The 26,533-nt window shown below is 44.1% G+C and overlaps 1 protein-coding gene across 1 annotated transcript in view; it reads right to left on the reverse strand.

Moving 5' to 3' along the window:
• Positions 1-25,370, reverse strand: part of SDK1 (sidekick cell adhesion molecule 1) — a 745,496-nt gene extending 720,126 nt beyond the window's left edge. Inside the window, exon 1 of the mRNA XM_070780283.1 lies at positions 24,874-25,370. Coding sequence (XP_070636384.1) covers positions 24,874-25,114 — 241 coding nt within the window. The 5' untranslated portion in view covers positions 25,115-25,370. The remainder of the gene's footprint in view (positions 1-24,873) is intronic.
• Positions 25,371-26,533: the final 1,163 nt, after the last annotated feature.

Raw genomic sequence — 26,533 nt, forward strand, 5'->3', positions numbered from 1 at the left:
AGCACTGTTTACAATAGCTAGAACATGGAAGCAACCTAGATGTCCATCGACAGATGACTGGATAAAGAAGCTGTGGTACTTATACACAATGGAATACTACTCAGTCATAAAGAGGAATGCATTTGAATCTGTTCTATTGAGGTGGATGAAACTAGAATCCCTTATACAGAGTGAAGTAAGTCAGAAAGAGAAATATAAATATCATATAAATGTTAGTGTCAGTCGCTCAGTCGTGCCCAACTCTTTGCGATCCCACGGACTGCAGCCCACCAGGCTCCTCTGTCCATGAGATTTTCCAGGCAAGGATATTGGAGTGGGTTGCCATTTCCTTCTCCAGGAGAAAATATCATATACTGACACATATATATGGAGTCTGAAGAAATAGCACTGGTGACTTTATTTTCAGGGCAGCAATGGAGAAACAGACAGAGAACAGACCTGTGGGCAAGGTGGGAGGAGAGGAGGGAGAAGGGGAGATGTGTGGAGAGAGTAACAGAAATTTGCAAACCACGTGTAAAACAGATAGCCAATGGGAATTTGCTGTATGACTCAGGGAATTCAAACACGGGCTCTGCGACAGGCTGAAGGGTGGGGTGGGAGGGAGATGGGAGGGAGGGGACATGGGTGTACTTATGGCTGCTGCCTGTTGATGTATGACAGAAAACCACCCAATTCTGTAAAGCAATTACCCTTCAATTTACAAATTTAAATAAATAACTAAATAAATGGAGTGCTGATACACGCAACAAGTGAATGAACCTTGAAAACATGGCTAAGAGAAATAAGCCATAGTAAAGTTCCCACACTGTATGACTCCATTTACATGAAAGAGGGAAATGCAGGCTGACAGAACGTAGCTAAGGGAGGGGACAGCTGGGGGCCCTGGGGGCAGCCCCTGCTAACGGCTACAAGCTGCCTTCGGCCACAGTGAAAGCGCTGTGGAGCGAGGTAGAGGCGGTGGCTGCACCACACCGTGAAGGTGCTAGGAGCCACTGAACTGTTCACTGTTAAATGGTTGACTTTATGTTATGTGAATTTCATGTCAATTTTTAAAATTATCTTTAAAAGAAAGAAGCTAGGATGGTTACCTGTGACAGGAGGTGGGGGCAAACAGGCTAGAGGGCAAGGATATAAAGCAAGACCTCTCTATATACACTCCTACACAGTTCCACCTTTGAGTCCTGTAAATAATCTCACAAACCAGTCAAAAACAACTCCATCTTTTTAAACCAAAGGTTTAAAAAATAACTTTTGCCACAACACAGAGAGTGTTTCTTTGCATAAACTTAAGATAATATAAGATCTTTCTAATATTTTAGCTGGGTTTTTTTTTTTTTTTTTTTTTTTGTCATTGTTTTTTAAGGAATAAGCATGGCTTTTTTGAGTTCTTGCAACAACATAGGTTAGTTCTTCTTAAAACAGTAGGAGAGGTCCTGATAGTCTCACCCAATTCACATTCCTGGGCTGAGCTTTCAGAGCCAGGGCTAGCAGAACCAGCCAAAGCCTACTGCCAACCACCTGACCAGCCAGGACCCCATCACGAGCACTACACTCTACTCTGTCATGAGCACCTTACACGGGACATGGAAATCTACACAAATCAAATGACCCAGGAAAATCAAAGATGACTTCCTAATTCATTTTGACTTTGATTTTGAAGCTTCTAAGCAATCTGCCAAAAGATTCTGTAGTATCATCTTCTCCCAGGTTATTTTTTTAAGATTTTTGAGTTTCAAAAAAAAGATTTTTTATGTACAATCAGTTCAGTTCAGTCGCTCAGTTGTGTCCAACTCTTTGCGACCCCATGAACCACAGCACACCAGGCTTCCCTGTCCATCACCAACTACTGGAGTTCACTCAAACTCATGTCCATCAAGTCCGTGATGCCATCCAGCCATCTCATCCTCTGTCGTCCCCTTCTCCTCCTGCCCCCAATCCCTCCCAGCATCAGTCTTTTCCAAGGAGTCAACTCTTCACATCAGGTGGCCAAAGTATTGGAGTTTCAACTTTAGCATCAGTCCTTCCAATGAACACCCAGGACTGATCTCCTTTAGAATGGGCTGGTTGGATCTCCTTGCAGTCCAAGGGACTCTCAAGAGTCTTCTCCAACACCACAGTTCAAAAGCATCAATTCTTTGGCACTCAGCTTTCTTCACAGTCCAACTCTCACATCTATACATGACCACTGGAAAAACCATAGCCTTGACTAGATGGACCTTTGTTGGCAAAGGAATGTCTCTGCTTTTCAATATGCTATCTAGGTTGGTCATAACTTTCCTTCCAAGGAGTGTCTTTTATTTTCATGGCTGCAATCACCATCTGCAGTGATTTTGGAGCCCCCAAAAAATAAAGTCTGACACTGTTTCCACTGTTTCCCCATCTATTTGCCATGAAGTGATGGGACCAGATGCCATAATCTTAGTTTTCTGAATGTTGAGCTTTAAGCCAACTTTTTCACTCTCCTCTTTCACTTTCATCAAGAGGCTTTTGAGTTCCTCTTCACTTTCTGCCATAAGGGTGGTGTCATCTGCATATCTGAGCTTATTGATATTTCTCCCGGCAATCTTGATTCCAGCTTGTGCTTCTTCCAGTCCAGCGTTTCTCATGATGTACTCTGCATAGAAGTTAAATAAGCAGGGTGACAATATACAGCCTTGACGTACTCCTTTTCCCATTTGGCACCAGTCTGTTGTTCCATGTCCAGTTCTAACTGTTGCTTCCTGACTTACATATAGCTTTATCAAGAGGCAGGTCAGGTGGTCTGGTTAATCTTCATTTCAAGAGCCATCAGTAGGCATGCTCTGATGTATCTTAAAATTTTAGCACAGCAAGACATACCTATACCTATGTTAGGTTAGAAAAGTTACATTTCAGAAGAAAAACACAGAAACTTCAATAACTTTGTGATCCTCTCTGTCCAAGTCTACAGGCAACATTCAATTTTTATTAAGTACAGGCAACATTCAATTTTTATCAAGTACAAGGTTTAAAGTAAGGCTGCCTAGCCTTAGCTGATATTTCTAAGCCAGGACCAAAGTACTAACTTATCTAATTCCTGAGATCAAAATTACTTTAAACATTTTTTGTTAAGTTTAACACTGTAAACAAAGTTTGGTATTATTCTATAAACAGCAAAGAATATATGAAAGGTCTTTTATTTCCTTTCTTAACAAAGATAAGTAGTTGAACAAACTTTGTACCTCAGGAAGGAGTAATTCTGGGATGTTTGCAATTATGAGTAAAACAGAAATTGCTTAAAATCCGTAAGATATTTGACAGAAGTCTACAAAGACCATGAACTGGCACTACAGATTTTGTTTGATTTCTAATGACTTACTTGTAAAGAACAAAAATTAGTCAAACAGCTTCCTCTATCTTCAGAGTGTTCATATACCAACCAAAACAAACAAAAAATCAATATTAAACATGGCCAGTTTTTTAAAGAAGGAATTCTGATGCTGAAATACACAATTCTGAATGCTAAGCAGCAATCTACAGGAACATGAGTTCTCATTCTGTATAATAGAAAAATACATATAATTTTACTTGTAGCTTTCTTCATAGAGTCCAAGGTATTATATGTAAGGTAAGAACATGAGATGGGGGCGGGGGGTGGGGGGGAACCTCCAACTGCAAAGGAGGACAAAGATGTCTGGAATTAGAATGGCTAACTCTTTGAGTGTATTTATCCATGTACAAGGGGTGAGGAGGGAGAGAGGGGGAGACTGTGTAAGAGGCAGAATCATCTGTGCTTCTTAAACCCACACATCAGATAGAATGGGGCAAGGAGAAATGAATCTGGAAGGGTGGTTTCAAAAGGCAGAAGAACTATGATTCTGCCACACCACACCCTCTACCAATTCTGAGCTATTCTAAAATGAAATTCATTTTCTCACTTTCTCAGAAAGCCTTGGTACAGAGTTGAGCTGTCATCTCTTTAAATGTTCAAATTTTCAGAAAAGTAAATGGAAAAAAAAAAAAGAATTTCTAAGAATGGAATAGATCTAGACAAATGGAGGAAATCAGATTTTTAATATAAAGAAACAGTAACAAAAGTGAACTCCCTGAACAGAACGTTTCAAATGTATTTCAGTAGCTACATCTCTATACATTTCTTTCAGCGATTACAGTTCCAAGACAGAAAGGCTATTTGAGTTGGCAATACACAGACCAAGGACATGCAGACCATCACCAGATACCCTGGGAGTAGATAACAGATCCTGACTCATGACCACAACATATGATAGAAACTCAATGGGGACAAAAACATTAAGATTATCAAACAGTGCACATATGTATCATTCAGGTAATGAAAACCTATCAAAGCCAAGAAGCCAGAAAGCACAACCTTGAAGAGAGGATAAAAGAAACCTCTCAAATATAAGCCGGCTTGTTTAGGCCACCCGAGTCGGTGGGAACAGATGAAATCACACTGATGTGAATTAATACTTTAAACTGGGCAGCTAAGCCCCCAGACACTCTTCCAGGCACTCAACCCCCTTAAAAAGGTCCACAAGCATTCCTGGGTGCACCAATCCTCAGTCCTCCAAGTGTGACAGCTTGGCATGCTCTGTCAAGTGAGACTCATGCTTCCCCTGTGGAAAAGGCTGGGGGCTTCCCACAGCTAGACAGCTCGTACTCTGGAGCAGAACATTAGAAGAGCTCAGTAAGGAAGCTCATCTGGTTTATATGCACCAATTTTTTTCTTTTTTATAAAAACACACCATACCCTGCATACTATTCCCCATGAGAACCCACTGCCTCTGACTTCTCCTGATAGTTTTTAGTGAACAATGTATCACTGCATACCCCCAGCCATGCACACACACACTTCCCCCATCATGGTTTGGCCTCCTAGGGCCACCTCCAGACAGGCCCACAGTTGAAGTGCCTCTGTAGATTCTCAGGCCCACACTTAACCCTGTCAACTGCCATCTGTATCCAAATCTCAGTTCTATCCCGGTTGAAATCCCAGTCACAAGAAGAATCATCCTGTCTAGTGACATGCTAAATGCGATTGCCAATATTAAATTCACTCCAGAGTATCATCAACAGAAACACACCTTCTCTGCTGAGGTTTATACTAAAGCACAAACGACAGCACCTGCCTCTGGCCACCGAGGCCGAGAGTCAACTCAGGAAAAGACCTGACGCTGTGAAAGACTGAAGGCAGGAGAAGGGGCAACAGAGGATGAGACAGTCATATGGCAATCCCCGACTCAATGGACATGAGTTGAGCAAATTCCAGGAGAGAGTGAAGGACGGGGAAGCCTGGCATGCTGCAGTCCATGGGGTCACAAAGAGTCAGCACAACTCAGCAACTGAAAAGCAACAATTTGAAAGGAGGACACCACTGATCAGTAAGAAACCTCACAAGTAAAAGAAATATGCATTATTGACTGGGGAGAGGGTGGGGAAGGGACCGGGAGAGAACATAAACAGTAATAGACTGGAAGAAAAAGGACAACCAACGTAAGTTAAGAGGTCAAGAAACATGTAATGCTTCCTGTGTATTCTACTTTAGTTGAGGAAGGAGAAGCACATTAGCGGTTCACTTGATCTGATAAATTCAGGAGCATAATAACAGCTATGATTTATTAATATTAAGCAAGACATTGTGCTAAATGCTTTACATACATTTTCTCTTCTAATCCTTGCAAAAACCTTGTGAAGAGATACTAACTTTTGATTTCATAAATGAACAACTGAAACAGACAAATTATGTACCTTGCCCAAAGTGACACAGTTTATAAATGGCAAAGCCAGGATTTGAACCCAGCTCTAAGACTCAAGTTATCCTCATGTTATAATGTCAATACACCATAGCCAATTACTTACAAGCACATTTTCTATATACGTATTTAAAAATAAGATACATCTGTATTTCCTAACTTGAAACAACACATTATTAAGTGAATAACTACGCTGAGGCCAGTCTCCAAAGTATATAAGAGCATGCTACCATTTGTTAAATGCTAAAGCAGTGGGGTGGGGGAGGAGATATACGTATATGGTTGCCTTACACAAAACTTATCACTGAAAGAATAATCAGAGAACAGTGATGACCTCAAGTAGAAAGGACCAGGATCAGAAAAGTAGATCCTTTTCCCACTCGTAATTTTTCACATGGAATAAACATTACATCAGTTCAGTTCAGTCGCTCGGTTGTGTCCGACGCTTTGCAACCCCATGAATCGCGCACACCAGGCCTCCCTGTCCATCACCAACTCCCGGAGTTCACTCAAACTCATGTCCATTGAGTCAGTGATGCCATCCAGCCATCTCATCCTCTGTCATCCCCTTCTTCTCCTGCCCCCAGTCCCTCCCAGCATCAGGGTCTTTTCCAATGAGTCAACTCTTCACATCAGGTGGCCAAAGTATTGGAGTTTCAGCTTTAGCATCAGTCCTTGCAATGAACACCCAGGACTGATCTCCTTTAGGATGGACTGGTTGGATCTCCTTGCAGTCCAAGGGACTCTCAAGAGTCTGCTCCAACACGACACTTCAAAAGCATCAATTCTTTGGTGCTCAGCTTTCTTCACAGTCCAACTCTCACACCCATACACGACCACTGGAAAAACCATAGCCTTGACTAGACGGACCTTTGTTGGCAAAGGAATGTCTCTGCTTTTCAATATGCTATCTAGGTTGGTCAGAACTTTCCTTCCAAGGAGTGTCTTTTATTTTCATGACTGCAATCACCATCTGCAGTGATTTTGGAGCCCCCCAAAAATAAAGTCTGACACTGTTTCCACTGTTTCCCCATCTATTTCCCATGAAGTGATGGGAACAGATGCCATGATCTTCGTTTTCTGAATGTTGAGCTTTAAGCCAACTTTTTCACTCTCCTCTTTCACTTTCATCAAGAGGCTTTTGAGTTCCTCTTCACTTTCTGCCATAAGGGTGGTGTCATCTGCATATCTGAGCTTATTGATATTTCTCCCGGCAATCTTGATTCCAGCTTGTGCTTCTTCCAGTCCAGCGTTTCTCATGATGTACTCTGCATAGAAGTTAAATTAGCAGGGTGACAATATACAGCCTTGGCGTACTCCTTTTCCTATTTGTTGTGCCTATGGAACAACAACCAGTCTGTTGTTCCATGTCCAGTTCTAACTGTTGCTTCCTGATCTGCATACAGATTTCTCAAGAGGCAGGTCAGGTGGCCTGGTATTCCCATCTCTTTCAGAATTTCCTACAGTTTATTGTGATCCACACAGTCAAAGGTTTTGGCATAGTCAAGAAAGCAGAAATAGATGTTTTTCTGGAACTCTCTTGCTTTTTCCATGATCCAGCGGATGTTGGCAATTTGATCTCTAGTTCCTCTGCCTTTTCGAAAACTAGCTTGAACATCTGGAAGTTCACGGTTCACATACTACTGAAGCCTGGCTTGGAGGATTTTGAGCATTACTTTACTAGCATGTGAGATGAGTGCAATTGTGTGGTACTTTGAGCATTCTTTGGCATTGCCTTTCTTTGGGAGTGGAATGAAAACTGATCTTTTCCAGTCTTGTGGCCACTGCTGAGTTTTCCAAATTTGCTGGCATACTGAGTGCAGCACTTTCACAGCACCATCTTCCAGGATTTGAAATAGCTCCTCTGGAATTCCATCACCTCCACTAGCTTTGTTCGTAGTGATTCTTTCTCACTTGACTTCACAGTCCAGGATGTCTGACAGAATGTGGTCCACTGGAGAAGGAAATGGCAAACCACTTCAGTATTCTTGCCTTGAGAACCCCATGAACAGTATGAAAAGGCAAAATGATAGGATACTGAAAGAGGAACTCCCCAGGTCGGTAGGTGCCCAATATGGAACTGGAGATCAGTGTAGAAATAACTCCATAAAGAATGAAGGGATGGAGCCAAGGCAAACACAATACCCAGTTGTGGATGTGACTGGAGATAGAAGCAAGGTCCGATGCTGAATGTCAGGTCCATGAATCAAGGCAGATTGGAAGTGGTCAAACAGGAGATGGCAAGAGTGAATGTAGACATTCTAGGAATCAGCAAAATAAAATGGACTGGAATGGGTGAATTTAACTTAGATGACCATTATATCCACTACTGTGGGCAGGAATCCCTCAGAAGAAATGGAGTAGCCATCATGGTCAACAAAAGAGTCCGAAATGCAGTACTTGGATGCAATCTCAAAAACGACAGAATGATCTCTGTTCGTTTCCAAGGCAAACCATTCAATATCACAGTAATCCAAGCCTATGCCCCAACCAGTAACGCTAAAGAAGCTGAAGTTGAATGGTTCGATGAAGACCTACAAGACCTTTTAGAACTAACACCCAAAAAAGATGTCCTTTTCATTATAGGGGACTGGAATGCAAAAGTAGGAAGTCAAGAAACACCTGGAATAACAGGCAAATTTGGCCTTGGAGTACAGAATGAAGCAGGGCAAAGGCTAATAGAGTTTTGCCAAGAGAACACACTGGTCATAACAAACACCCTCTTCCAACAACACAAGAGAAGACTCCACACATGGACATCACCAGATGGTCAACACCAAAATCAGATTGATTATATTCTTTGCAGCCAAAGATGGAGAAGCTCTATACAGTCAGCAAAAACAAGACCGGGAGCTGACTGTGGCTCAGATAATGGACTCCTTATTGCCAAATTCAGACTGAAATTGAAGAAAGTGGGGAAAACCACTGGACCATTCAGGTATGACCTAAATCAAATCCCTTATGATTATACAGTGGAAGTGAGAAATAGATTTAAGGGACTAGATCTGATAGACAGAGTGCCTGATGAAGTATGGACGGAGGTTCGTGACATTGTACGGGAGACAGGGATCAAGACCATCTCCATGGAAAAGAAATGCAAAAAGCAAAATGGCTGTCTGAGGAAGCCTTACAAATAGCTGTGAAAAGAAGAGAAGCAAAAAGCAAAGGAAAAAAGGAAAGCTATAAGCATCTAAAGGCAGAGTTCCAAAGAATAGCAAGGAGAGATAAGAAAGCCTTCCTCAGCAGTCAATGCAAAGAAATAGAGGAAAACAACAGAATGGGAAAGACTAGAGATCGCGTCAAGAAAACTAGAGATACCAAGGGAACATTTCATGCAAAGATGGGCTTGATAAAGGACAGAAATGGTATGGACCTAACAGAAGCACTACATAATAAAACATAATTGTAAACTAAAATCCTGTCGTGAAAAGACACCTTAAGCCTCCTTGCTTACCAAAACTAAATGAAAGAAAGAGGCTTAAGAACCACAAAGGCACATCTACTTTAATAAAGCATCACTTCTAGGTGTTTTCAGAATTAAAGGGTACCTAATAACTTTGCTCACATCCTAAACGTGGACCACACATGCTGCCACACACACGAGGAGAGACTGCAGGTAAGCAACCTTGGTGAGGAAGGGGAGAACAACAGCCCCTCAAAAACAGAATGCCAAGAGAACAGGAATGGGCAGAGAAGAGCCCACTCCCAGAGGCCAAGATGGGCACAGCCACAGGAGGAAGCCAAGCCACAGAAATGGAGGAGGAGCTGAAGGCACGACAGTGCCTTAAGCAGGGTTAGAGGAAGGAATTTTCACTTTCCAATTAATCTGGAAAGTGGTTAAGATGAAAGCAAGATCAAAACAGGCAAAGACCAACTCCATTTGTTGTAATTCAATGAGTAATACACCCATTCAGAATTCAGAACATGTTCCTTTGCTTGCCTTGAAATATTTACTATTAGAACTTGTACAATTTTTTAATTTATAATACAGTTCAAAATTACTGGCAGCGCTTACTATGCCTTCCCATTTTAAAAGGTCTGAATATTGTTTGCTCCAAGAAAAAACTACACCGGCTAGCTTAAGCAAAAGGAAGTCATACTGGAAAACAGACTTGAGGAAAAGTCAAGCATGTAAACTTCAGGGTCAGCAAGAACCAGAGAAGCTCTGAAGCTGCAGGACTTTGCAGAACTCCATGAAAACAAATCGAGAGATGACAGAGCAGAGAAACGGCCAGTGGGCTCCCTGCTGTGCACCAGGGTCATTCTTAGAAGACAGCATCTTTTGTGGTCAACTACACTCCTGCATTCATATATAATACTCTTGTAATCTGCATTTATATTTAATATATATGTATTAGTTCATAATTTTTGTAAAACACAAATTTAAAATCACTAATTTTCATTGAACACAAGCTACATGCTGCAATGTTTATGTACATAATATCATTAAAATTTAAACTTATTAAAAGTATTTGATATCAGAGCTGTTACTGGGAGAAGTGACACCAGAACCATAAAATATTAAACATTACTAACTAAAAAATCGATGGTACAAATGTGTTTATCAACTCATCTTTCAAAGGAGTTTTTGTTCTTACAATAAGCCTGTAATGTAAGATACTGCATGCCTTTTTCAAGTAGGTGAACAAAACAAGGTCCAAAACAGTAATTTAAGTTTCCTTGAATAGAAAAAAAGCACCCAAATCTCAAGCCCCCATTAATGCAATCTCAGGCTGAACCACTAAATTACTTTAATACTATATTCCTCCCCAAATCCACTAATATCACATTATGTCAAATAATAATTGCTTTCACAATTTTTTTAAGTTATAAATGCTTATTGTTTGAAACTTAGAACTTATAGAAAAACAGAAAAATTTCCCATAACACAGAGATAAGCACTTTAAGCAGACTGGTCTATTCCTTCAACCATACTTGCTGAATATAGAACAGTAATTTCTTATCCATTTCTGACTTAAAATTATATCCCCATTACTTTTTTTTAGTCTGTTACACCGTTCTATAAGATTTTATACTACTTCTGATTTCAAAAGCAATCCAAGCCCATTATAGAATAATTAGAAACTAGAGGAAAGTAAAAGGAAATAAAGCCATCACGAGACCACCGCTCTCAAGGCGCCGGCGCACCGCGCCCCAGGTCCTTGTCTACGGACACACGCACGAATGACCCTGTGTCAGAAGCGCCCCACCACGTGTGCTCGGCCACACACGCGGGCAGCACAGGGCAAGGGGCAGGGGCGCTGGAGTCAGCCGAAACTACACTCAAAGCCCATCTGCATCACTTACTAAGCAGGTGACCTCAAATTCTCTGTACCTTAATTTCCGCATCTACGAAATAGGGACTGTCAGAAGATCAGATCTTGTATAGAAAGGCCTTAGCACACTGCCTGCTGCATGAGAAGCGCTCAATAAAGATAGGCCATCACACTGTACAAACCATGCTATAACCTCATTTTTCACCTAATATATTCTGAAAATGCTTCCATGTCAATTAGATCCACTTCTACAACATCTTTTTAATACCAACATAATAAAGTAGTTTTCTCATGTGCTACATCAGCCACTAGAAAAGATGCCATAAAAATTCACATCTCACCATTTTGGTAAGAGCTGCCTGCCACTGACTATTACATACAGTGCACGGGACTCCATCCAACCCAACTTATTCCCTAAAAGTGGGGGATGGGGGTCAGAGCAGGTTAAGACTCCCAGTGTTTCCTCACTAGCTGACTTTGGAGAAGGGCAAATGGGGTTTGGGTTTTGTTTGTTTTTTAGAGTTTTTTATTCTCAATAGTCTCTATGATGAAATTAAGTTTATTCACCCAAGAAAGAGCAACTTTCAAAGCAAAGAAATATAGTTTCTAAAAGTCCTCTTAAGCTGTATTTTCAGATAAAATGTTAAACTATAGGTTTTAACTTGTTACAAAGTATCTATCCACATAAAAGCATACCACAACTTTCCTTTCACACTTGTGATCCCACGGGGAACAGCAAAGTTATGATCCAGATGACTGTTGTCTTTATATACTGTGATACTAGATTTAAGCAATTTTCAAAGTCCAGGAGTTGGTCAAAAACCACCAGCCAATCATATCAAGTTGACACAAAATGGCAAAAGTCAACACTCACGTCTGCGATTTATCCTCATCCATTGAGCTTCTTTGTATCTTAACCATGGTCCTCCTTCCATATGTATGCTTTCCTCCAAATGTTAAACGTAGTTTACCCTGTGCATTGAATATCTAATAGCTAAGATTCAAATCCTATTTTTCCACAGCTAAGACCCCAATTCAGAATGTTAAGGAGGTCATTATGGAATGTGTTGGCTAAACATGGAGGTCTTGACATTGGTCTACATTCCTAATCATGTAGACAAGGAATTCATCACTGCTGTCACAGTGTCTTTCTTACCTGAATCCTTCATCTTTGTGTTTCCAAGTGCTAAGCTGAATTCCGGACTCTAACTGACCTGCCTACTCATAGCCCTACCAGGACTCTTGTTTCAGCTGATCCGCCAGGTTCTGACCCCTCTGTCAGCACTTCACTATTTGTATTTCACTCCTCCTTTCAGTTTTCAATTTCTCTCTTCCTGAAATACATCTTCTAGTAGTTCCTTCAGCAAAAGTGATCAACTTGGTCTCCATCTACAAAACTCATGTTTCATTTTCACCCTTGAGTATTACTTTATATGGATACAGAATGCCAGGTTGATGTCTCTCTCTCCAAACGCACTTTGCAGATAATAGTCTATCACCGTCTGCACCAGCAAAACACTTTCTAGTCTAGACAGTGACTTTCCTCGGCTGCTTCTACCTTGTTTCTCATGTTTCAGGTACAATATGTCTCGGTATGGAACTCTTTGTATCTTGCTTGGGGTTCACTGTGCTTCTTGAACCTAAGAAGTAAGCCTTGCATTTATTATGGGAAAATGTCTACCATTATATCTTTGAAGAGTCTCTCTCCCACTCTATTTTCTCTTTCAGGAAGCTCACAGAAGGTAACGGTGAACTTTCTTGTACTAAATTGCATAAGTCTTAACCATGCATTTTCCACTGTCTCTCTCTCCTAAGCAATTTCTTCAGAACCCTTCAAAGATGAATAGTTTTCTCTCTATTTATATCCACTCAAGCTGTTTAACCTATGCACTGAGGTTACTTGAGGTTTCCAGAAGTTCTACTTGGTTCCTTTCCAAATCTGTGTGTTCTCTTCCCAATCTGTGATGTTCTTTCATTGCAGCTTTATTATCGCTAATAATTTTAACCAAGTGATTTCTGTCCCATGTCCCAGGAGCACCTTTCTCCTGTTTACAGCATCTGCCAAAGCTCCTTCATGATGATTCATTTCCTTGTGTGACTGGCATGTTTTATTTCAAGTTCATCCTTAGCATGAGTGGTTTCCTCTGTTGAGTCCCGGGTTGTTCCTCTGCTCTGCAGGACAGTTTCACACTTATTTCTGAGGGCTCCCACAGTTCTGGACCAGATTTTGTGCTAATTTCTTAGCTTGAGGGTTAGTTACACTGTAAGAAATGTTAAATTTCAACCTACCCCCAATGTGAGGTATGGACTTGCTTTTTTTATTCCTAGTTACACACAACCCCAGGAGGACAGCACGTTTCTTTGTACTCCCTCAGTCTAGTGGGCAAGACTTTTCTAGTCTTCTTTTCACAGATGGGACACCCCTCAAGATTTTATACTGGAAGACCCCAACTCTGCCTTCCTTCCTTAAGCAGACCTAAGACCATGTCTCCTGCTCCTTCATGAGACCCTTGGGTCCTATACCCAGAACTAAAACCACCACAGGCCTTGAGCTCCCAAGTATACCCTGGCTTTGAATTCTCTTTCCACTTCTGACCTTTGGGATTCCTGGTTCACCAGGCTCAAGAATGCTTCTACTTGTCCTTGTTCTCTTTTGTCCACAGTTTCAACGTGTTTACAGCAGAGTGGGAATGGAAGTCTTCTACATCAGCTCCAGTAGCAATATTGCTAGAAGCCTCCAAGGGTCACAAAATAGGAAACTGTGAATTGATCACTTCAGAGAATTGTGATGATTACTTACAGTTTTGCCAGTTGACAACAGCCCACAATTTTTTTCAGCCTTGAGAACAGTTTTTAAATTGGAAAAGATAAATATTCCCAAGGCATTGTCACTACACACTTCAAATGCCTTTGCAGTTCTTTACTTGAGAGTTTTAACAGTATGAGAAAAACACGTGTTGACTCCATTCTCTCACTGCCCATGCACTCTGTAATCAACTTCAATCTGCTTTATGTTCCTACAACTCTAGCGAAATTATACTAAAAAGAATCAACATTTCCCACTTTATCAACAAATCCAATGACCGTTTCTCAGTCCTCATATTAAGCTCACTCTCATCAATCCCTCTCTTCCTCCTTCAGTTTAACCAGTAAGTCGTTGCCACTCTGACATGACTACATTCTAGTCATGACAACTGTTCACCAGCCCCATTCTGTTCTAATGGCTTGTTACTTCCCTGAAGGCTCTCTCAATACAGGAGACCCAGGTTCGATCACTGGGTCAGGAAGAGTCCCCTGAAGAAGGAAATGGCAACCCACTCCTGTATTCTTGCCTGGAGAATCCCCACAGACCGAGGAGCCTGGCAGGCTACAGTCCATGGAGTCACAAAGAGTCTGACATGACTGAGGGACTAACACTTCAGAACTATGGGAAAAGACAAAATGAATGAGGCATGATTCCTGTTCACAAAAGTGTAAACAACCACACCACCACCTAACATGCACTGGAGACATACTACTATGTACTTGGCTAAATACCTTTCTTATCTGTCATGATTTCAACTGATTCTCACAATAGCTATATGAAGTAGGTACAACTAAGAAGGTACATTGTACAATTATACTTCAGGGATGAGAAATAATGCTTAAAGAAGATTAAGTAGCCAACCCAAGGAAGCACAGCTAGCTTTTATGGGTCGATTTTATTTTATGCCAAATCTATCTTCTTAAACAGGCTACATTATCTCCATAAGTATTTATATCAAAAGCCCAGAGCTACCCTCTAACTGCAAAATCAACATCCAAACATCTTCTTGACAAGTCTGCCTGGTTGCCTCAAAGGTACCTCACATTGATACACTGAAAATCATGATTACCCTGCCCACACTAAGGTGTCTAACCTCAGTGACTGAGTCCCCTAATCAGCCAGTCGCGCGAGTCGGAAAGCCGGACACTACCACCGGACGTTCTCACTCAGCCTCTGTGTCCGACCTGTTGCCAAGTCCTGCCCATCTTTTGTCCCCTATTTCTCTCTCAACCCATCCGTCTTCCTCTCTCATCTCCAACTCTACCGCCCTGGCCCAAGCTGTGACTTTCTCTCACGTCAACAGGTGACACAGTCTAACTTGTCTACAGGCATTCTGGTTTCTCCCAACCCATTCTCAATTTTGCAATCAAAGTGTTTTTTTCTTCTCAAGATAATGCTTTTAAAATACAAATCTATTTCACAACCAAAGCTTTAAGTCAATCTTTATTTCAGAGTCTGAGGCAATAAGAGTACAGCCCATTTTAGTCACAAAGAGAAAGGCAATTTCAGTGAGCATCAAGAAGGACCCCAGCACACGAATAGAAGCAAATAGAGATGATGACAAAGAGGACAGCACCTGAGAGGTTTTGAATTTTTGGCTCCAGTGAACTTCCAGATGTTCAAGCTGGTTTTAGAAAAGGCAGAGGAACCAGAGATCAAATTGCCAACATCTGTTGGATCATTGAAAAAGCAAGAGAAAAACATCTATCTTTGCTTTATTGACTACGCCAAAGCCTTTGACTGTGTGGATCACAATGAACTGTGGAAAATTCTTAGAGATAAGAATACCAGACCACCTGATCTGCCTCCTGAGGAATCTGTATGCAGGTCAAGAAGCAAGAGTTACAACTGGACATGGAACAACAGACTAGTCCAAATCAAGAAAGCAGTACATCAAGGCTGTATATTTCACCCTGCTTATTTAACTTATATGCAGAGTACATCATGCGAAATGCCAGGCTGGATGAAACACAAGCTGGAATCAAGATTGCCAGGAGAAAGATCAATAACCTCAGATACGCAGATAATACCATCCTTATGGCAGAAAGTGAAGAACTAAAGAGCCTCTTGATGAAAGTGAAACAGGAGAGTGAAAAAGTTGGCTTAATGCTCAACACTCAGAAAACTAAGATCATGACATCTGGTCCCATCACTTAATGGCAAATAGATGGGGAAACAATGGAAACAGTGAGAGACTATTTTGGGGTGCTCTAAAATCACTGTAGATGGTGAGTGCAGCCATGAAATTAAAAGACGCTTGCTCCTTGGAAGAAAAGCTATGACCAACCTAGACAGAATATTAAAAATCAGAGACTTTACTTGACCAACAAAGGTCCATACAGTCAAAGCTATGGTTTTTCCAGTAGTCATGTGTGGATGTGAGAGTTGGACTGTAAAGAAAGCTGAGTGAGGAAGAATTGATGCTTTTGAACTGTGGTGTTGGGGAAAACTCTTGAGAGCCCCTTGGACTGCAAAGAGATCCAACCAGTCAATCCTAAAGAAAATCAGTCCTGAATATTCATTGGAAGGACTGATGCTGAAGCTGAGACTCCAATACTTTGGCCACCTGATGCGAAGAACTGACTCATTTGAAAAGACCTTGATGCTGGGAAAGATTGAAGGTGGGAGGAGAAGGGGACAGAGGATGAGGTGGTTGGATGGCATCACCAATGAGTTTGAGTAGGCTCCTGGAGGTGGTGATGGACAGGGAGGCCTCCTGTGCTGCAGTCCACAGGGTCACAAAGAGTTGGACACGACTGAGCAACTGAACTGAACTGATCCCAGAGATGGAGCTGAATCCTAAATTTGCCAAGTTTCAAAGTATTTGTCTTGTAACATCGATACCTCAAGATGCCTTCAGTAAAATCATTTTTCTATTAAGTCATTCATACTGACTTTCTAGTTTGCAACCAAGGAAGTCTTAGCTAAGGGAAAAAAAAAAAAACAACAACCTTAGAAAAGCCAAGAAGACACACTTAGAAAAGGGGGACACACCTACACAGAAAAATAAAACAAATTCCACATAAAGTGAAAATACCTTTGGCCAGAAAATACATAAATACACACAATGTTTGTTAACTCATGTATCTCCTCCTTTTAAAGGTGTTACATAAAATGCTGGAGGCTAAGAGCCATGTTTTCTTTTATGTTCTGCAAATCATCATAGATTGCTGTAGAACTAAACACTGAATAAAAAATTAGAAAAAGCATAACTGTACAATAATATAAATCATAAAGTTGCATCCTTGGAAACCCACTCCCTCTGGGAACAGTTTATACATGCACTCATGTAAATAAAATGTCTTTTTTTCCCCAAGTAATACTTTGCCACTACTTTATTTCCTGGTTGTGATTTGCATTGTAAGGTATTATGAATTCACCTTGCTCACAGCCGAGAATTTTATATATTGCATGAAGTGCTGAAAAGCAGTGTACCATGGAAGGGAGGGAAAAAAAATAGCTACACAAACTAGAGATTACATCCTATATAAATACTTTTCCTGTTGCCATCTGGTGGTTCATGTATTAAATCAACACTGACGCTCATTGTACAGCAGGCTTGGTCCACAAAATCAAAACCTCCTATTCTTTTTGCATCACATTTAACACCTAGAGGGAAGGTGAGATAGAACTGACCTTCAACCACAAATATACACAAAACTAAGGCTCACACTACAGAGAAAAACCCATAGATACCTGTGGATGTAACATATGAACAGGTTATACCCATGTGATATAAGCTATGCTCTCTCCCCTCACCCAAAATCTAACTTTCTCAACTAGCCTGCTTGGGTTGGTATAATTCTTAATAAAGGTAACTAACAGCACTCTGAGTAGCCATATTCCTCTTCCAATTGCCACCGTCATTCTTTAGTTACCTTCCTATATTCTTTCTCTTGGAAAGATCATTCATCTTCATAAAAATCAAGCTTACATATTTGAGAGCTTCCAAGCCTCTCACAATAAAGAATCATGTCTAGAATACAGAAGAGAGTTCTAGAAGAGAGAAAAGGCAACAAAACACTACATCAAAGGCTAAATTTATCTGGGTGATAATATGGGCCCAGGAGTCTAGCCCATTCTCACAAGCCCACATCCCCAAAGTTACAGACAGACAGACACACACACACATCCCCAAAACACTGCAGAAACTACAGACTTGGCCCATGTTCAACAAGCTAATCTCCAAATATCAATACATTAGAAGATTTATCTGACTGACATTCATTATTAAGAAACTAGATTTAATTGATAGCTGTTATCTTCACTAGACATTGTCTGTATACCAACAGCATGCCAGCTAAGCCTGTTAAAGTGAAAAATAATCACTGTGAATTTTGAGAACCATCTGAGTTACTGAAAGTCCCTAATGAAGACAGCCAACGCAGCACCAGGTAGCGCCCAGGAACAGACAGCATCTACCATCTCGTCAATAACTGATGGTCACTGTCCAATAAACGTGAACATTCTCATATCACTATCTCATCTCTTTTAAACTTTCTCACTGCATTAATGACCTCCTAGGTTTCAATTAGTCTTGCCCTTTTTTTCTTCCAGCCGTTTAAATAAATAAGCATCTCACATTTTAAAGAAATTTATTCCTCCAAACTTCAGGTCTTCATTGATAAATTGCAGCACTAATTCATTTTAGAGAACCTAAAATTTTGAGTATGAACCACTTTCAGGCTAGAGTAAATATATCATGTGTAAGATGGCAGCACCTAAGGAGAAATATTATATTGCATCTTAGTTATCTTCGACATTGTAAACACCACAGCAAAAGCAAAATGAAGAGAATTAGGTTCTAAGAGCTAAGACATAAGGAGTTATAGAATCCCCAGATAGAAGACACAGAAGCTTGGTAAAGGGCAGAAAAGATGTGACAAAATACAAATCAAAAACTCACGGCAGAACAATTCTGAAGATGTAGTTTAACCTCCAACTTTTACAGGAGAGAAAAAAATCAACTCAGATGCTAACAAACCTGCTAATATAACAAGTTAGTTAGAGGATGAAATAAAAACCAGGTCTACTAACCCTTATCCCAATGCCTTTTGCATTCACCATATCCTTTTTTCTAGGAAAGCTTTATAAAATGTTCTCATTCCCACAGTACCCACAGGAGACCCTGGGGACAGGGAGCCTGCAGCCAGATCAAGGTAAGGAGTGTGTCTTCAGAGCGGCCTGTCAGGGGGTCAGAGCACCTCAAGGCCAGAAGAGCAAAGGAGCAAACGAGAGCTTCCTGAAGCACTGCTCCTGACATCTCTAACCCTGTCTGTACTTGGATATGGGTTAGTAACAATGTGTTTCTCCAGAGCAGGTCTCAGGTATGGGATCAATAACTGGTGGGTGGTATTTATCAAACTATGAGACACTTTTCTATTTCAGGGAATCATTAAAAAAACACAAGACTAATTTCTATGCACTGCTACAAAAGAATGACATGAGAGGCCATCGCTGCAGTTCCATGTGGCAAAATAAGGCACAAATGTTTATATTAGAGATTATTATTTTATTTTTTAAATAAATTTTTTATTTTAAATATTTTAATTAATTTAAAATACATTTAAATTTAATTAAAATAATTAATTTTAAAAATTAATATTTTAAAATAAAAAAATAAAAGTTCTGTTTTATTAAAAGATTTATGAACTGAGGGTAAGTTTTAAGAAAATACCTTATGGAAATGAAGAAGTCAAATTACTAATTAGAATGAAAGGAACTGTATATGTATTAAAATGCCCAATCACATTAGGTAAAAAACAGTGACTGCTTACCCCAAGTCTTAGCCAGATCATAAACTTACGTCAAGAGCTTTACTTTTTTACTTTTTTTTTTTAGATAATTGTACTTTAACTCCTCTTTGTACTATACCTTTCAACCTCATTTTCATTCCCCATCCCCACCTTACTCAGCTTTCATGGATTTGGACTTAAAGAGTCTACTTTCAAAACTACTGCTTTCCTTACTTCTTACAGGAATTTAAGTCATGACCTAGCCACGATCCAGTTTCTGAGTTTCACTCTGTCTCAGTCTCTAGACGTACTCAGCAGACATTACTGGTCTCTGACCTCAGGGACACCTGGAAGAAGGCACTCCTTCCCCCCGCCAAGTTCCCCCAGCGAAACAACACGAGGACTCAGGATGGACAGAATACGAAGGCAACTAGTAGGCAGAATTTCGGAGAAGGCAATGGCACCCCACTCCAGTACTCTTGCCTGGAAAATCCCATGGATGGAGGAGCCTGGTAGGCCGCAGTCCATGGGGTTGCTAACAGTCGGCACGACTGAGCAACTTCACTTTCACTTCTCACTTTAAGCATCGGAGAAGGAAATGGCAACCCACTCCAGTGTTCTTGCCTGGAGAATCCCAGGGATGGGGGAGCCTGGTGGGCTGCTGTCTCTGGGGTCGCACAGGGTCAGACACAACTGAAGTGACTTAGCAGCAGCAGTAGGTAGAATTTAGAGGGCTTCCCAGGTGGCCCCGGTGGTAAAGAATCCTCCTGCCAGTGCAGGAGATGCAGGCTTGATCCTTGGGTTGGGAAGATCCCCTGAAGAAGGCAACGGCAACCACTCCAGTATTCTTTCCTGGAGAATCCCATGGGCAGAGGAACCTGGCAGGCTACAGTCCATGGGGTCTCAAGCAGTCGATTGTGACTGAGCACACACACAGGTAGGACTAAACTACAATATGCTGTTTGATTCCACTTCATCACCAGTTAGCTTTCCAGAGTGACTTTGATTTACTCCAATATTTGGTGACACAAGAAACTTTCTGGTTAGATATAATCCCAATATGTAGCTGAACTGAACCGGGGTTAGATAAAATGCCTGCTAACAAAAGATCAGTACCTTACAAACCCCACCTCTCTATTCCCATTTGAGGAACTTAAATACATGTACTTGAGTGAGCATTTTCCAAGTGTCCTTCAAAGAAATGGTTAGTATGCTCCTAGTAGTCAATTTTGGGGGGTTCAAATCTGCCAACAGACTGAGAGGGCTATGCATATTCTTCTCTATTTACCAGACTGTTTAATGCAGTTTTTATTGTTCCGTGGGAACAGTAAATAAGGTAACCTGAAACTTGAGGTCATGTAACTCAGTAGTGTTTGGAAAGCATCGGCCGCCATCTTCCTCTGGTATTGATCAGACTGCTCCCCGCTCCTGCCCCCTCCCCCATGAAGCCACAGGCTGCGCGGGAAACACCCCAGTCCACTGGTTATGCACAGAAACCGTGGATCAGGCAGTCTGCCTTCCAATCTGGTTCTACCCCTAGCCCTGAGACCCTAAGCAAATTAGTTAATAGCTCAGCACCTCAGTTTCCTCATAAGCAAAATGAGTACAAAATGCTACATGACTCTCTGGGGTTGTTGTGAAGAGTAAATGAGCCTACCTGTAAAGCACATCGTGCCTGGCACATAACAAGGGCTCAGGAAGGTGAGGTACAGGTGGCCACATGTAAGACTGCATAGAGGGTGACAGTCGCTTATTGTTAGATTTACAGGCCGGTTGCCATCGGTTAACCACGCCACGGGCTGATAAGACGCACTGAACGCTACTAAATGCGGCACCATGAAGACTCTCCGGGCGAAGCTAGCAGCCTGGAACTCAAGCTCCACCTGAGACTCAAATTACAAAGATGTGAGAAGTGGGTGTGCGAGTAAGAGGAACAGGGGAAACAAACCACTCTGGGAGGACGGGAAGCAAGGAGGGCCCAAAACGAAGGTAGGTTTGTATTGAACCAATTCAGCTCTGTTTTGAGATTTCTTCAGCAAGCCAGAGGCAGAGTAGACCTTACTCAAGGCTGAGATTTGCCCAAGAAAAGGGATCCACGTAGGAGGCCAGGTCACAGCAAGTCAGGGTAAGGATGACAGAGAACTGGGTATGATTGTGAGACTAGCCTACAAGGATAAAACCATAACACAAAGACACAAGAAATCACCTGCGGAGTTTTTAAACCCGCACATTCTCCCTCCAAAGACCTGCTGGTTGGAGGTAGAGCCCAGAGAGACAAGTATTTTTAAATTGCACTGGTGACTCTGATGCAAACCCCAGACTAGCACAAAGCAGGAACTTGACAATGTCGGTAGGAATAAATAGAATGAGTGACTCAAAAGCTAATTAAGTCTGGAAGACATTTCAAAGTTTGAGATCATGAACATGGAACAAGTGAAAATCAGCTAAAAGTGTAGAAAGCTCACTGGAGTTGTGGGTGGTCCAGCAAGGGGGTGCACAGTCTACAGAACCACAAGACCAGCCAGAAACAAGGTTAAAGGAAAAATCAAGCGATCGTAGATTAAAAAAAAAAAATTAAAACAGTGATTCTCAAACTTTACTGCACACTGGAACCACTTGAGTTTTTATATCTCCTGATGCTCACATCAAACCAAAAGTCAATTAAAACAAGTTCTGGGAATAAGAGTCAGCCTTCTGTATTGTTTAGAGCTTGCAGGTGATTTGGACATGCAAACACATTCGAGAAACACGGGGAATCAATAGGTGATGGGATGCGGAAAAACTAAGCAAGCCAAGATAGTGGTTCTCAGACTCTGGTGGGTATCATGAGGGACATGTGGAAGCAAGTTCACCACTTCAGTGTGACTCACTGAAGAACAAAAAGAGCTGGCCCTCTCTAGGTTCACTCAATTCCCCAAGTAATTCTGATACACACCACAGCTGGAGAGCCATGAGTCCAGGGGGCTGGAAATAACTCCAAAGGAGAAACTAAGAACTGTGAACCACCCCAAGCAGTAACTGAGAAGTGCATCCCTACACTTCTCCTCTTGATAAACACAACCTTAACACAAGGCTGTACTGAGCATTATCAGAATCAGTAAGCCTGTAATGGTCCATCAGGAAAGCTAAGACACCACAGACTTCACACAAATGACACACATGACCCCGCCATCCTCCGCCCCAGAAAGCATCCTTCTTCAACACTCAAGTGTGGCTCCCTAGTGGACAACATACGGAAAGCATGCACTGCCACCTGCCTTGAACAACTAAAAAGACTTGGCTCTTTAGCAATGAAGAAAAGTCCCAAACACCCACCAGTAAGCGGACTATGTAATTCAATTATCATTACTGTGTAGAAAGAAACTCCAGGACTATTAAACAGTTACATTTAGAAGACCTGAACTTGGTGTTTCACTTCACCGTCAATTACCCGATTACGCAATCTGCTTAAAACTTGGGTTGTGAAACTATGTAACTTTTACTAGTCCCTATGGCCCTTGTTTTCTCCCAAGGTATCATGGCCAAGCCTAGCCACATGAAAGGCCATTAGAAGGAAACAGTTAAAGAGAAATTAGGAATTGCTTCACCTAGCTACATAGTAATATAGCACTTCTGGCTGGTTCTAACCTAGTGGTAAGTGTTCCATTTAGAATGTTACATCTTATCTGATAAGATTCAAGAGAATACATTCCCCATGCATATGGCCAACTCATCATTCCATCAGAAATCTATAGCAGCCCCAGAATTTTCATTTTCAAGATACATGAGCTTTTGTCAAATGGTGACATCTCCCCTGTAATATGAATTTTCAATATGATATAAAAAATGATGGATATATTACACATTTCACAGAGCACAGAGAACAGAAACCTGTCAATGAATTTAAAATTTGTGACAACCTATTTGAAATTTTACACTGAAAGATCTGTACACTTTATAAACCATGTAAATGTAAAATGTGAAATAGGTAACCCCCTCCCCCCCTTTTTTTTTTTACTGGCAATGAGGAATAAAATACTCCACTCTAACAAAGTTTGTCTTAGTACTTGTTTTAAGTTAATTTCACTAACATTGCAGTTGTAAAAAGCAACACACTGACAGCCTTCAAACTGATAAAAACTTAAAAATATATATATATTTCAAAACAAAGCCAGATTTTTCCACTCTGAACTTGTACACAAATCTTTACATGGATTAAGATTCAGAGCTTACTGTAAAGTGCAAGTCACTGTTTTGGGGGGGGGGGGGCGCAGAAAAGGACACTTAATAAACACCCTTTCTATCTTAAAGGTCATCCCTAACTGATTTAGATTTCCTCATTTGAACCTGGCTTCTCTGGCAATCTCCAGATCCCATTTTACAAAACGACTTAATAAATGCTTTTCTACCAAAGTCAGTCATTAAGCAAAAAAGCACAAACAAGCGAAACGAAAATTTTCCAAGTAATGGAGGAGAGTTAAATTAACCAGAAATATGGCAATTTGTTTCCATGTAGCAAAACACGAGAGCGGGCACTTAGGAAAGCCTTGGGGAGAGGGAGGGGGAGGACCTCAGTGAGGATCAATCAGGTTAACATTCACAGGAGAAGGATGAGTTATCTGCTGTTCCACGATCGGATGATAGTTTTGAGATCAGACCTTTGAGATGCGATTCCATTTAAACCATCATCCGTCGCTACACACACATCACCTTCTCTGGACACCGAACACGGGTAATTTAAGTTCAGTGCTCGCATCTGCCGTCCACCTGCCTCCCGCGACGCCGAGGACCACCGAAGCCAAGCCCCTGGAGCCGCCCGCGGCCCCGTGAAAGCCCGCACCGAGAGGGCGCGTGCAGCCAGGTACTTCCACCTCTCCGCCTCCCGCGTCCCCCTTCATCCTCCCCAGACCTGCAAACTTCAGCGAGCAGGGATGCTCGGGGGGCCGGGGGGGACGTTCCGGGTCTTGGAAAGAACCCAGGTTTCCGGGGCCAGGCTCGGGAGAGACGCCACCTCCCCGTTCCAGCGGTCACTTGGCGCCGGCAGAGGGGCAGCACCTCCTCAGACCAGCGCGGTCTCCGGGGGCACAGGGGCGGGTGGGGGCGGCGCGGGGCCGAGGGCGAGGCCGCGGGCACCCGAAGTTCTGCTCCGCCAGCCGCCGGGCTCCGGACCTGAGGGGCGGCGGGGCCTGGGGCGGCGCAGAGGCTCCAGGTGGCCGGCGCCTCGGACTCTGACAGGCCGGCGCCGCCCGGCGCGCTGAGGGGCGAAGGGCTCCCAACTTGGAGGCTCGGGCGAGCGGCCCTCGGGGCGCCTCCCCGCTCCCGGCCCGCGTCCGCGCCGCGCTTACCTTGAGCCAGCGCCCGGAGCAAGTGCAGCTGCAGCGCCGCGAGCGCCCACCACCCGCGCCGCCGGCCCGCGCTCAACTTTGTCGCCGGCCGCCCGCCGCTCTCCCCCGCATCCCCGCCGGGGCTCCCGGGCGCCGCGCGGGCTCCTCGGGGCCGCCGCTCGGGGCCGGGCCGGGACCCCCGCGGCCGCCCCGGGCCCGCCGCGCCGCCGCCGCCGGCCGCCAGCCCGGCGCCCCGGGCCATGCCGAGGAGCCGCCGCCGCCCCCGGCCCCGGCCTCGGGCCCCGAGTGCGGGACGGCGGGCGGGGGCCTCCGAGCCGGGCGTCCAAGTGCTGAGGGGCGCCGGGCGCTGAGGGGCGCGGCGGGGGAGAAGTTGTCCGCGAGGAGACGCCTGTCACGCCGGCTCCGCGGCCGGAGCGCCCGGGCCGCGCCGCGTCTCTACAAGGGTCCGGCGGGCGCTGAGGAGACGCCGCCGCCCCCGCCCGGCGCTGAGGAGAAAGTGCGCCCGCCCGCGCGCCGCCGCTCGCTCGCCCGCCGCCGCCGCCGCGCCCCATTCACAGCCCGGCCGCACGCGCCGCCCGCCCGCGCCCGCCGCCGCCGCTGATTGGCCGAGGGGAGGCGGCTCGCGGCCCCCCGCGTCCCGCCCCCACGCCCTCGCCTGCTTTCAAACTCGCCGCGCCCGCCCGCCTGGAATTTCGCGCCGGGCCCCAGGGCTCCACTCGGGCGGCTTCCCGCGCCGGCTGCGCCCCCTAGGGACGCGCGGTGGGCACTGCAGGCCGGCGCCGGCTCTGCACGCGCGACCCGGGCGGCTCCCGCGGGGGCGGTCCGGCCTCGCCCGGCCCCAGCGCGCCCGCGCGCAGGTGGGCTCTCCCGTGCGGCCGCCGGACGGGCTGGCTGGCGGGCGGGCGGCTGGTGGGCGCCCCTCTCGCAGCGCCCCGGCCCGCCTTCCCCGCTGCCCCCTGGGAGCCGCCCCCTCCCGCCCGCTCGGCTTTAGGGTGATTAGGCGCCAAGTTGCCGGGATTGCAAACGAGAAACACGCCGGATCGGGTTTTCAGATCCCAGCAACTAGAGGCACCTGTGGGTGCAGACCCGCCGCCTGTTGAGAGGAGTGGACACTGGCTTTGGAAGCGCGTCCAAGGTCATGAGCGGCCGGCGGGGAGCTCAGCTTGAGCTGCTTCCCAGCGTGGGGTGGGCGGGCCTCCTAAGGGAAGCATCTGCTAGGGGGATGGTCTCCCAGGGGGTGGGTCTCCTAGGGGGAGGGTCTCCCAGACGGAGGGTTCACTAGGAGAAGGATCTCCCAGGGGGAGGGTCCGCTAGGGGGAGGGTTCACTAGGAGAAGGATCTCCCAGGGGGAGGGTCCGCTAGGGGGAGGGTCCCTGCGTGAAGATGGTCTCCTAAAGCAAGGGTCCCCCAGGGGAGGGTCCTCTAGAGGGAGGGTCTCCTGCTGATTCTGAGCCAAAGCGAGGTGGGCGCGGTCGGCGGAGCTCCGCCGCATGTGGTAAGCATTAGTCGAGTTTATGGGGTGAACTAAGCGCCCTGGAGGCTGGGAGGCTAGAATTTTTGTGGGAGGAGGGCCTGGAAAGTGACACGCAGTCTGAGGCCCGGGCCTGTGATGACTGAGTGCGATCGCGTAGGTGGTGATGGCAGCCGGACAGGGCCTGCG

This window comes from Bos indicus, chromosome 25, assembly GCF_029378745.1.
Source record: "Bos indicus isolate NIAB-ARS_2022 breed Sahiwal x Tharparkar chromosome 25, NIAB-ARS_B.indTharparkar_mat_pri_1.0, whole genome shotgun sequence".
Classification (NCBI taxonomy): Eukaryota; Metazoa; Chordata; class Mammalia; order Artiodactyla; family Bovidae; genus Bos; species Bos indicus.